This window comes from Bombyx mandarina, chromosome A1, assembly GCF_030267445.1.
Source record: "Bombyx mandarina strain Sakado chromosome A1, ASM3026744v2".
NCBI classification, from domain to species: domain Eukaryota; kingdom Metazoa; phylum Arthropoda; class Insecta; order Lepidoptera; family Bombycidae; genus Bombyx; species Bombyx mandarina.
The window spans coordinates 8,566,931-8,580,738 of record NC_143234.1 but is presented as its reverse complement, the minus strand read 5'-3'; the positions used below and the strand labels follow the sequence as shown (position 1 = coordinate 8,580,738).

Genomic DNA, 13,808 nt, shown 5'->3' with positions numbered 1-13,808 from the left:
TTTCAAACGAAAAATTTAAAAAAGCAACTGCCTTTTTTGCTCTGTTCACCTAGCGTCATAGTATATTTATGTACCTATATAATTATTTTTTTTTATTGACCTTGTAGGCAGACGAGCATACGGCCCAGCTGATGGTGAGTGGTTACCGTCGCCCATGGACTTCAGCAATGCCAGGAGCAGAGTCAAGCCGCAGCCTACCAAATTTTTGCAATGAATACAATAATTTATTGTTGTTGGCGTTCATTGTGAAATTATTTACTCTTTTCTTATATACTGTAACCCGTGTACACGTTTGCCGCTTGGGGCGTTGTTCCAACTCTATACAAATTTGGGTTAAATTCTACGTTATCGAGTACGTTAAAAAACTCGCACTAAGCTACTACACAACTGAATTTGGCTGGTAGTATATTCAACTCAATTCATATGATTGAGGGTTTGTTCTTTCTATCCTATCGGTATATTAAATGTTGATTTGTGCCCAGTGTGTGATGTTGCTATCGTATTTTTCATCAGGAACTTGGTGTCGGCCAGTCAGGATGGTAAGCTGATCGTGTGGGACAGCCACACGACCAACAAGGTGCACGCGATCCCGCTGCGCTCGTCCTGGGTGATGACCTGCGCTTACGCGCCCTCTGGCTCCTACGTCGCTTGCGGTGGACTGGACAACATCTGCTCGATTTATAGGTAAACGTATCGAGTTGTCTATACAAAATATTTAAAATTACGAAAAATAAAAAAATACTTTATCTGCAATCGGTACTAAAAACAATGACTATATCTAAAGATACTAGTATTGACAGTTTTTTTGTCTAAAATGTCGCTAACAGAACAACTACCACAGAATTATAATCTGTTCAAATTTAACCGTTTTGATTCTATTTTTTAAACATTAGACAAGAGCGCAGTATTTTGCACAGTGACGTCAACGTTCAAGAGTTCAAACAATGTCTTATTTCGATGTTTACTTTTTAAGAAAAATGTAACTCGGGCCTTATGGTTATGTATTAGTGATTTAGTACAGTTACCATTCAACCCATAAACCAGCACGGTTTAATACGATCATCGCAACACAGATTGTGAACCTAAAAATGGCAACACCAACTCAGTGTTTTCCGATTGATTATATATGAGTTGTAGAGGTAGTTTAGAAGAGTAGTTTTAGAGGAAGAGGTAGACCTAAAAAAATTAGATGGATTGTGTGGAAGACGGTATGTGTTCCGGTGTAACCCCGGTTATTGACAAATTAAAGAGCGGACGGTTAGCGTGGTATGGACATGTGATGCGTAGAGAGAACTATGGAAATGGTAGTGCAAGGTAGAGACACGAGACACACGACATGAATGAAGTGTGTGAATTACGATATGAGAGAGAGAGGAGTTAGGGTTGAGATGACGGCCGATACAAGAGAATGGAAGATAAAAATTCGCTCTGCCGACCCCACCTTACCCCACCTAGTGGGATTCGGTGGAGAAAACGAAGAAGAAGAGATTTCACAAATATTTCCACAAACTAGACTATTGTCACTGAATGCACTCATGAATTTCGTTTTGTTGTACAAATGATATTACAAGACACGATCACAGATCGGAAATTTAGAGGAAAAAAATATACTACCCAACCATACAACACAAACTATAAAAGAAAACAATTAAAAAAAAAAAACATTCTACGAAAGACATAATCTAGAAAGTTCTATCGTATCACAAAGTTTCCATGAATTATTTATGCGAATGGCTATAACCACTATAAATAGACGACTACGTATTTATATTACATATATATGTAGGATTGGTAAGAACGGAACGTATGAAAAGAGTGGAACGGAGCGTTAAGATGTGAGTGAGAGAAAACGGAAAGAAAGAGAGAAAAGAATGACAGATAGAATGACAAAGAATTGGTAGATGGCGAAGACGGTTGGAAAATGAGTAAGACGTAATAAAATTAGTGTTAATCTTAATTACTATTATAATAGAAGATTTTGGAATAGTGTAACTTTTATTTTATGCGCTGCGATCCCTATTCTACATTTACATTTTTTCATTCCACGGAGAGCGTTTCGCGTCTCTTGGGAGTAAATATTGTTTTTAGTGAATCGACTATTTCTATAGGTTGGGAGTTTAAGAATGGAATCGTGCGTGTGGGCGTTACGCATAAATATATCGAAAGTGAAAGGCTATTTGGTTTAAGCGACATTTCTGAAACTTTACAGGAGAGCCATTCAGTTTAAAATTTGAAAAAAATATCATAACAAAAAACTTCAGCTATTTGAACGGAGTAAATTTAATTGAGGTTCAATTAAAAACATCGAACTGTTTATGCTTAAAAAAATATTAGTATTCTGCACTTCTTCTCTATATTCTCTGTAAGTGTGGGAAATTTCATTTTTTTTTCCTACCTATGCTGATAGCCTTGAAAGGTTATTTCAGTTTCTCCTTAACGTGTAGGGTGAGCTCACGGGGCTCTAACCGGAAGAGGGAAATTTCATAATAATCCTCCGTCCAGGTGTCCTCCTCACAATTTTTGTAAAAAAGGAAACAAAGTTTTTTTTTCACGTAATGTTTTACTTTATTGATTTAGTGAATGTTTTATGCATAATTAAAAAAAACATTAACATTCTGCACTCCTCTATATTCTCTACAAGTGTGGGAAATTTCATACTCCTCTGTCTGCACAAGTTTTGTAAAAAGGGATACAAAGTTTTTGCTTCACGTATTAATGTATAGATAATAATAATAATAATGATCATCATTACTGTACCTTCCTTCCAGCCTGAAGACGCGCGAGGGCAACGTGCGCGTGTCCCGCGAGCTGCCCGGCCACTCGGGCTACCTGTCCTGCTGCCGCTTCCTCGACGACAACCAGATCCTGACCAGCTCCGGCGACATGACCTGGTTAGCGTTTATGACGGTCTCGTTAGGAGGTTGCAGAAAACAATTTTTTTTTGCTTAGGTGGTTAGACGAGCTCACAGCTCACACAGACATCTACAAGGTAAATGCGCCACCCACCTTGAGATATAAGTTCTAAGGGTCCCAAGTATAGTTACAACGACTGTCCCACCCCTCAAACCGAAACGCATTACTGCTTCACGGCAGAAATAGGTAGGACGGTGGTTGGTACCACAGCTGTGTGGACTCACAAGTGGTCTACCACCAGTAAATTATGTATGATGTATAATAACTTTTAGATTCCTCATCAGAATCACAGGATTATTCTAGAAAGAGTTGATAATGCATGCTTGTTGAAATCAGAACAGAAATGTGATAAAAGGCAACAATGAGAGGTTGGCAGCAGCCTATTTCATTAATTCCAATGACACATCTCATTCGGTATATCAATTAGTTTTGAGTTTAGCTTGTGCTTTGCTTCAGTAATGAATTTACCAGTGGTATATGTGTTGATAAGATATACATAGACGCAGAGAAGTGTACCAAAACATGTGTACTAAATAGTTTCAAGAAAGATTAATTGTATAAAATTAAAGAAATTTATATCTGCAATGCGGCTTGATTGAAACAATGAAGTTATAAAAGTTAGTGAAGAAGTATCGTGCTAAGACGTCTGTGTCGATGTCTTGATTTTTTTATTGTTTAGATCGGTGGACGAGCTCACAGCCCACCTCATGTTAAGTGGTTACTGAAGCCCATAGACAACTAGAAAGTAAATACACCACCCACCTTGAGATATTAGGCTTTAGGCAGCGGCTTGGCTCTGCCCCTGGCATTGCTGACGTCCATGAGCGACGGTGACCACTTACCATCAGGTGGGCCGTATGCTCGTTTGCCTACAAAGGCAATAAAATAAATAAATAAAAAAGATATAAGTTCTAAGGTCTCAGTATAGTTATAACGGCTGCCCCACCCTTCAAACCGAAACGCATTACTGCTTCACGACTGAAATAGGCAGGGTGGTGGTACCTACCCGTGCGGACTCACAAGAGAGCCTACCACCAGTAATTAGGCGGGTTTCATTTTTATTACACCATGTTATTCCTTCACAGTTGAAATCAATCTTGAACATTTGTCGAGTACGCATTTCATTAGAAAAATTGGTACCCACCCGCCTGCCTGGGATTCGAACACCGTTGCATCGCTCAACACGAATGCACCGGACGTCTTATCCTTTAGGCCACGACGACTTCAAAATTAATGATTCCTTGTTGTGCCCGGCAGCGCGCTGTGGGACATCGAGACCGGGCAGCAGTGCGGGCAGTTCACGGGCCACACTGGTGACGTCATGTCGCTGTCGCTGGCGCCGGACCAGCGCACGTTCGTGTCCGGGGCGTGCGACGCGTCCGCCAAGCTGTGGGACGTGCGGGACTGCACGTGCAAGCAGACCTTCCCGGGGCACGAGAGCGACATCAACGCGGTCACGGTAATGCATCTGCATCTGTCAAGTTTAAGTTATACTAGATGATGACCGAGTTTTGCTCGGATTTTTTTTTGATAACGCCATCTTGTTGTGTCTTTAAAGCGGTTAGTTGCCCTCAATTAAGAAAAATAGTATTACTATTCGCCAATAGATGTCGGGAAGAGTTGATTATTGAAAACACGAATAAAACAACATTTTCTGAAAATAAATCGTAGCTAGATCGATTTATCGCCCCCGCAATCACCTGTGTACTAAATTTTATGAATATCGTTGGAGCCGTTTCCGAGATTCAGATTATATAAGTATAAATTAATATAGAAGAATTGTTCGTTTAAAGGTATATAATTTAAGTTATATATCGACGCTTGAAAGGCAAACAAACGTGACTAAGCGACAATAACTGCTTTATACATAAATGATAGGCAATAACCATATTCGATGCGCAAAAAATATATATTTCTAGGTCTATTAAAATCATTTCAATCCTATAGCTAGATTCGTTAAAATATAATTTCTTTCAGGTATTTCAACTTTAAATTAGTCTACTGTAAAGTTCACGCATTGTCGCTTAGTCACTTAGTTTGCCTTTCAAGCGTCGATATGTAGATAAGCTTGTGTGTACCTTGCACCAAACAAGAACTAAGGTCAGCTTAGTGGTAGATGCAGACAGGATAACGGTACCAACCACCCCAGGGGGTTACTTTTTTTTGACTTTTCCTACCTATGCTGATAGCCTTGAGAGGTTATTTCAGCGTAACCTTAACTAGTAGGTGAGCTGACGGGGCTCAAACCTGACGACGTTACTAACACGAACCCTAGCAAGAGCCGTGCTTCTCAGAATCTATTACCGGATCGGAAACGCGACCTACTGAGAAGATCCGGCGAGAAACTTAGTGGACTGTGTCTGTGGGTTAATTTACTCGTCGAGCTCTTCGTCGTAAGCGACGGGTTCGACGAGAACGATGACCGGAGAGGTGTACAGTGAAGCACTACCAACAGAAGAAAATGTGTTCATAATTCACTGAAACAATCCTTTTCCAAAGCTGTCGTACTGCCATGTCTAACCTACTGTCTGTGGTAACCACTTAACCAGTTAAAAAAAACTTAAATAATAAATTGTTTCCCAGTTCTTCCCGTCCGGGTTCGCGTTTGCGACGGGCTCCGATGACGCCACGTGCCGCATGTTCGACATCCGCGCCGACCAGGAGCTCGCCATGTACTCGCACGACAACATCATCTGCGGCATCACGTCCGTCGCCTTCTCCAAGTCGGGCCGCCTGCTGCTCGCCGGCTACGACGACTTCAACTGCAACGTGTGGGACTCCATGAAGAGCGAGCGTGCCGGTACGGTGTCCCGCACGTCATTACGGATCCTCCTGATCCATTAACGGTGCTTTTAGGCACCACAAGCACCGGTCACCGTCCTCGTCGAACCCGTGGCTTGCGACAAAGGGCTCAGCGAGCGTATTAACCCATATACACAGCACACACATCAAGTTTCTCGCCGGATCTTCTCAGTGGGTCGCGTTTCCGATCCGGTGGTAGATTCTGCGAAGCACTGCTCTTGCTAGGGTCAGTGTTAGCAACATTCTGTTTGAGACCCCTGAGCTCACCTTTTTTTTTTTTTTTTTTTTTTATTGCTTAGATGTGTGGACGAGCTCACAGCCCACCTGGTGTTAAGTGGTTACTGGAGCCCATAGACATCTACAACGTAAATGCGCCACACACCTTGAGATATAGTTCTAAGGTCTCAGTATAGTCACAACGGCTGCCCCACCCTTCAAACCGAAACGCATTACTGCTTCACGGCAGAAATAGGCGGGGCGGTGGTACCTACCCGTGCGGACTCACAAGAGGTCCTACCACCAGTAATTACGCAAATTATAATTTTGCGGGTTTGATTTTTATTGCACGATGTTATTCCTTCACCGTGGAAGTCAATCGTGAACATTTGTTGAGTACGTATTTCATTAGAAAAATTGGTACCCGCCAGCGAGATTCGAACACCAGTGCATCGCTCGATACGAATGCACCGGACGTCTTATCCTTTAGGCCACGACGACTTCACCTACACATGTTAGGGCGAAACTGAAAGAGAGGGAAAAAAAAATCATTGTCCTGTATGACAAACGAGTCGTCGTGGCCTAAAGGATAAGATGTCCGGTGCATTCGTGTTGAAGCGATGCAGCGGTGTTCGAATCCCAGGCAAGCGGGTATAGTAACCGGGAAACTTCTTGAGCAAATGACCTTGACTGCGCAGAACCGAATTTTAGATCACTTTAGCGGTGAGGGTGAGGCGCGACGGCAGAGGAGATCGTATCGAGCGCGTTATTGGTAGATCAGTCGAACCTCGCGCCCCGCACCGCACCCTCGTTCCGCTTGCTCCCAAAAGTACGCTTGCGTACAGTGAAAAGTCTATCGTTATTAATCGTTAAGTTATTTGTTATAATTGCTTGTTGACTTTGTTGCCATTTGCTATATGTTGAGTGTTTGTTGATTTTTTATAAAAAATACACTATGCCGCGACAAACTGGTGTAGTATTCAAAAGAAAGGGTTGAAAAATTGTGTACGACGTATATTGCTTCATTATAAAACAGGGTAAGAATGAAATGGAAAAAGTAAAACAGACTTCGGAAGCAAGAAAAACATCAGTGAGTACTGTTAGGTGCATTATTAACGAAGCTAAAGACTCAGGCTTGCTCGCCGTGTTTCGGACTCCGGATAAGAAAAGATCAGGGAAGAAGAAAGTTACCGGAATGGATAGTTTCGTTCAATCTGTAATAAAAAGATGTAATCATAATAACTACATAACAAGCAGCGAAACTCCATACCGTAGAAAGGTTTCGAAAAATTTAAAGAAGATATAAATTTTAATGGCTCGGAATGAAGCTTACGACGAATTATGAAAGAGCTAGACTTCAGATGAAAAAAAAACAGAAAGTAATCGGAAACTGGTACTTGAAAAAAGTAACATTCGATTACTACGAATCGAATATCTTCAAAAAATAATTAATTATAGACAAAAGAAGACCGAACCGACCGAGTTGTAAACTACACCGATGAGCCCTATGTCGACTCATAACGATGATAGCGACTCGGGTCATGAAAACAGTGATGATGATGATGGTCAAGATTATGATAACGAAAAAAAATTTACAAATACCAGCTTCGCTTCAACTGAACGAAGACCTGGCAACAGCTCTAGTTTTGACTTAATAGAAGGAATATCTATTTTACCCCAGGATTAAATTATTACAATTATTAACCTATATTTTTTGTTGATGTTCTAATAAATATATAAATAAATACATAATATGTTGATTTTAATAATTTAATAGCATTATGACGCAGAGTAAATAATGTTTTTGCACGTGAGTATACCATGCGCGAACTTACCCCCACTACGTCGACAAATGCTCAAGAAGTTTGCCGGCTATTATACCAATTATTGTAATGATATATGACTCAACAAATGTTGACGATTGATTTTAATGGTGAAGGAATAACATCGTGTTATAAAAATCGAACCCGAAAAATTATAATTTGCATTATTACTGGTGGTAGAACCTCTTGTGAGTCCGCGCGGGTAGATACTACCACCCTGCTTATTTCTGCCGTGAAGCAGTAATGCGTTTCAGTTTGAAGGGTAAGGCAGCCGTTGTAACTATACTGAAACCTTAAAACTCATATGTCATGGTGGGTGGCGACATTTAAGTTGTAGTCTATGGGCTCTAGTAATCACTTAAAATCAGGTGGACCTAAGGATCTAAGCAATAAATAAAAAGTTGGTGTTAATAATGAAATGATGGTATTGTTCCAGGCATCCTGGCCGGCCACGACAACCGCGTGTCGTGTCTCGGCGTCACCGAGAACGGCATGGCGGTCGCCACCGGCTCCTGGGACTCCTTCCTGCGCATCTGGAACTAAACATCTCACACAAACAAACACCTAAATACACACCCAAACATATGTCGCATGATTAGTCAAACATCGATCGATCTATATAATTATGTATATCTATAAAAGTTAATGTCTGTATGTTCGTCTTGTACACCGATTGAGTTGAAGCTTTGTATAGTTGTGGACGGCTGCGTGAACGTTTCTGACTTAGTACCGTTGTAGCACGGTAGGCGGCGCGCGAGTGCCTCGTGGAGCGATGGTAACGACAAAGCGAGGCACGATTTGACTAGCATTCAATTTACCAATTTATTGTTCAGCTGATTTACACGTGAGCTCATTTATTGAAATTTAAATGTATCTGACAAACGAGATGGTACTAATAAGCATTTATGGAGATAATATAATAGCGAAGGCAACGTATGAATCACAACTATTGTCTTTTTTTGTTGTTGTTGTCTCTGAACTTCGCATTACGTACACAGAGGATTTTATTGAACAACGTTTGAGTATAACGTATGTTTTTCTAAACATGTGACATAGTGTAAAGTCATTAGTGTCCTTTTTTTTTATAATGAACTTTTATCGATTTTTGTTAGTCAGAGGTTGCGGCCCCTCGTCGATAGATGGCGCTTTAACGTCTTGTCGCTCGTGATCGACGTAAAATTTCCAACCGCGTTCAAAGAACAGCGAATAAACGCACCAAAACGTTCGATAAAGTTAATTATATAGATCACGTTTCGTGCGTCAGGTCGGGGCGCGGTGTGTCCGTCAGTCCGTATATTTAGTTCCCTACAATCGAATAGCGTCGCCAGCCTCCCGAACGCGGCGCGGTTATCGAGAAGCCCCTTTCAAAAAGTACGCGATAAAATTCGAATCCGATCTTAGTAGAATTATTCTCGATCGGAACGGCACGAAATCATTATTATTACTATTATTTTATAACAAAAACAATATACAAAAAACAAAAAAACAAAAACGGGGCAGATCGTTTGAGATCGCTTAATTTATTTTATCTAATGTTATACGGTATGTAATGATTCCCTAACATACGAGGAAAAAGCATTTAAAGAAAACCTAGGGATGTAATGTGTGTATGTCTGTATGTGTGTACGTGTGCACGTGCGTTTATCACTTATATAAAACTTACTTATATGAAATTTGAATATATGTTATATTATTATTATTGTAATGTATTTACACTTACGTTTACCGCTGCGTAGCTAGGACGTGTGTCAACGCGGCCCGGTTATGTTTATGTTCATTGGTAAGTTAATTATAATTTTTTTTGTTTGTGTTATATAAAATCTCACGTCATTACGGATCCTCCCGATCCATTAACGTTGCTTTTAGGCACCACAAGCACCGGTCGAACTCGATGAAAGACTTGATGAGCGAATTAACCCACAGACACAGCCCACTGAGTTTCTCGCCGGATCTGCGAAGCACTGCTCTTGCTAGGGTCAGTGTTAGCAACACTCCGGTTTGAGCCCCGTGAGCTCACCTCCTAGTTAAGGTTACGCTGAAATAGCCTCTCAAGGCTATCAGCATAGGTAGGAAAAAAAAATCACTTTTTTTATCTAAGCTGGGTAACTTAGGAGTTTATACCAGCGTTCCCGAACAAGTAGGTGAGCTCATAGAGTTCTAACCTGAGAACGTTGCTAACACTGGCCCTAGCAAGAGCATTGCTTCGCAGAATCTACCATAGGATCGGAAATGCGACCTACTGAGAAACTCAGTGGGCTGTCTCTGTGGGTTACTTTACTCACCGAGCCCTTCATCGGGTTCCACGAGAACAATGACTGGTAGTATCATAATTTTACTACTTAATTCTTATATTTGAGACGAAAACAGCTCTGGTACCTAATTAACATCAGATAGGCTGTAAGCTTGTCTGTAACTAATTAATATTGTGTGTTCTCACTAAATACTCATGTTTCATTTTCAATCTTTCCAGGTGAAACCTTCGCACAACATATTCGTACAAATAATAACATAATTATAATAACAATTAATAAGAAATATAACGTCAAATCCTACAAAGAACCAAATATAATTATATTATTAAAAATAAATAAAAAAATGTCTGTAATTTATTGATTAATTAGAAATTTTTATTGTTATAATTTTATTTTTATTTACTTCGACTCTTGTGTACAGAAGGCACACAGTAAATGTCAGACGAACAGATCCTCGTTGTTGGCCGACTTCAGATGATTAGAAAGAGGTTCTCGTTTCGGGGCCTATTCTATATGATTCTTTTTGTGCTTTTGAATCTTATGTGTAAATAATGTTTCATGTGTGTCTTTGAGGTCTAATATACTATATCGACAGGTGAAAAGCTATTGTGTGTTTTAAGCGGCATTTTTACAATTTTACAGGAGAGCCATTTAAAGCTTAAAATTTGGAATTAATATCATAACAAAAAAACTTCTTCGGCTATCTGAAAGGAGTAACTTAATTGAAGTTCAATTAAAAACATTCGACTATTGATGTTAATACCAAATAAAACGCACAAAATTTAATTACAAAGATAAATGTCGCTTTACCAAGTAACCTTTCACCCCTCGATATAAAAACTTCATTTTTTTTTGTTAATGAAAGAGATTAATGATCTTATTAATTGAAAGTAAAAAAAGTATGTATTTTTTTTAAAGAGTGTCAGTTATTATCCAGCATCAATTAATTGCTTGGCATGTTCAAACGATTGACGTTGTCAGCAATCTGTTGGCACTTTGGCACTGTCAATGTGCGTGCCAACTTGCACGCTGACACGCCCAAACTATGTATTCTAAAGATGTCGCCCTGAAAAAATCAATGTATTCTACTCTCTCAAATTCAAACAAGACTAAGATGAAAAAGCACGCCATATAATTGATATAGTCATTAAACTAATTAATAAGGTCTTTTTGAAAATGATTTAAGAGAATCGGCATTGAAAGAAGCACAGAAAGATAAACTTGAGTGTACAAAAAAAAATCTGAATTTTTATTGTTCTATAGTAGTTTCTGATTTTGTATTCGCTTATATGTGTATATTAAAATCGTCTATTAAAAACATTACTGTACCAGAGTTATTACTTTAATGAGTCTTAAGTACGTGGAATGATTTATGAGCGTGAATGGTGTAATGACGATGTTACCAATTATTTTACAGAAAAAAAAAAACATTTAACAAAAAAAAATACAATAAAATGTACCATCTTATTTATTTATCTTTTATTTTTGATTTGAAATGGAGACACTTGTTTGTTTGTTTTTTTTTAATGATTTCTCTCTGTTATTGGTTATCCGTTTAGTCAGAATACCTCTTATTTAATCTATAATAATATAAGTGTCGCACGAATTTTTTGTACGTTTGTATACCTGCACGATCATTTTGTATATCGCATCACGAAACAGTACTTACACGATTTATTACGGTTTCGATTTTAAAATTTGTCGATCGGTTTTATAGTAAGGATCATTCGATTTTGCGATACAACCAAAAAAACAAAATCGATTTCTATTCGATTAAATGTCGCGGAGAAAAGACTCGCCGTGATACAGATTAAAGTTGAAGCACGAAGACGAGCGATTTTGCTCCTTACTGTTACGACATTAAGGTCCATGTTTTTGATGTTTGTTAAATTAAATGAAGGTACTGTATTAAGATTACCGATCGACATTTGAAGCTTATTTCTGAGTCGGGGGCCGAATTGTCACGGGCCCATGCAAGCGTTTCTCAGTTTCGTAACGAGTTTCGTATACTAGTAATGTAATCCCCCTTAAATAAACTTCTACATTTAAAAACTGGGACGAGACAACAACGTTACTCGATCGTCCCAAGTTCATTTTTAGACATAAGCTAGCTTAGTTAAGGTTTAAAATATACAATACATTTGAATAGGCATTTGTAACTCGAACATTCTGTGTTGCTGTCATTGAAAAAAAAATTACTATTTTCTTTGTTGGTAACACTAGGTTCTAAGTGAAATAACCTTTCGTTGCAGTATTCTTTGGGATTGTAAGCACCTTTGTCGGCTTCTTTAATTGATTTAAGTCGATGGATGATTGTTGCGCTATTTGTGTTACATTATTATTATTATTTTTTCGTTAAGCCTTTTCGTCTTAGATAGGTTACAATATACGTAGATGTTTACATTAAGGCAGACAGACGTGGTTAGATATGGCAACACTGGAAGCTAAATAAAAACTTCACTTAATACAAGAGTTACACGAAAACAGTATTGTGCTCAATTATTTTATACCGGCACCCATAGAAGAACGTTTCACGTTTCCTACTCTTCAATTTTTAATATTATATCAATAAACAGCTATGTAACTACATAATATGAATCCAAAATAATTGTTTTTTTTTTAAATATAGATTTATGTAACTTGAAATTGTTGCATTTGATGTACACGCATGCATGTAATACATATGTACGTAAGTATTTTCGCATTCTCTGGAACTATTGTTTGTTTATCCAACGCGGAGTCGTTGTGGCGGGAACGCACAAAATGGCGGTCGGTACGTGCACAAAATGGCGAAGATGGTTGGATGAATAAAGTATCTGAAGTAAGCTCTGGTCTGCTAGTTTTACGCCTAGGATATAAGACTTTTTTTTAAATAATAATAATAATAATAAAAATATATTAAATAAACATTGTTTTCTACTGTAATGGCTTCTTTTCAAATTGATGTAACGTAACTATAATATTAGCGTTATTAATGTAATAATATATCGTAATGAATACATAGTTTTTGTCTCCTGTTTAATATTGTTTTTGTTTTCAGACCAATTTTCAAACTTTTACTATGTAGTATCGGAATGGACTGCCATATTTTAACAGTTATGTACTATTAAATGAATGGTCATAATGAACTAAACATTTGTATAATCACTTTATTTAAATAAAACATACAGTTTATTCGTTTTACTTTAAAAAAAGAGATATATCTGATTTCGTATGACGCTGTAAGATATTTATAATTTATAATTATCATTTGCTAGTCCACGTCTTGATATGTTTAACAAATAATTTTATTCTTAGCGGTGTAATACTAATTAATATAATGTATTGTGTAAAAAATTTTTTTTTTTTTTTTAGTTATTATCAATAAATTAAAATTTGTTTATTTTAAGGTTGTCGTGTTTTATTTTTACCCTCCCCGTAATTCCGTTTCCCCGCGTAATTCAATCTACGGAGAATATTTATTTAGATCGACAGAGGCATACTTTGATGTTGTATTTACCTTGAGCTATATCTCTGCGTATTTACTGCTAGGCATTCACATGCGTAATGTAAATCTTAAAATGGTTCATGACCTTGTTTCGTACATTAAGATTGTGACGAATTGGTTTAAAGTCTAAGATTAATGGACTATTGGGGAAAAGTGTTTTATCGGTATCTGAAAATGGTGGCCTAGATGTGCTCTTGGTAATATGGCAACCAGGTTGCTATCTTACTGTCTGCTTTTCTGCTTTTAAACCACGTAACCTATATTGGTAGACGTTTTTAATAATATAAAGATCAATAAAAGAGGGATTTGTTGTAG

General features: G+C 38.2%; 1 protein-coding gene across 2 annotated transcripts in view; it reads left to right on the top strand.

Moving 5' to 3' along the window:
- Positions 1-9,246, top strand: part of Gbeta13F (guanine nucleotide-binding protein subunit beta-1) — a 28,259-nt gene extending 19,013 nt beyond the window's left edge. For both annotated transcript variants that reach the window (XM_028188321.2, XM_089739550.1), the window contains exons 4-8: positions 514-684; positions 2,769-2,891; positions 4,171-4,372; positions 5,497-5,713; positions 8,191-9,246. In XM_028188321.2, the coding sequence (XP_028044122.1) occupies positions 514-684; positions 2,769-2,891; positions 4,171-4,372; positions 5,497-5,713; positions 8,191-8,297 (820 nt within the window). In that variant the 3' untranslated portion in view covers positions 8,298-9,246. The remainder of the gene's footprint in view (positions 1-513; positions 685-2,768; positions 2,892-4,170; positions 4,373-5,496; positions 5,714-8,190) is intronic.
- The last annotated feature ends 4,562 nt before the right edge of the window (positions 9,247-13,808 follow it).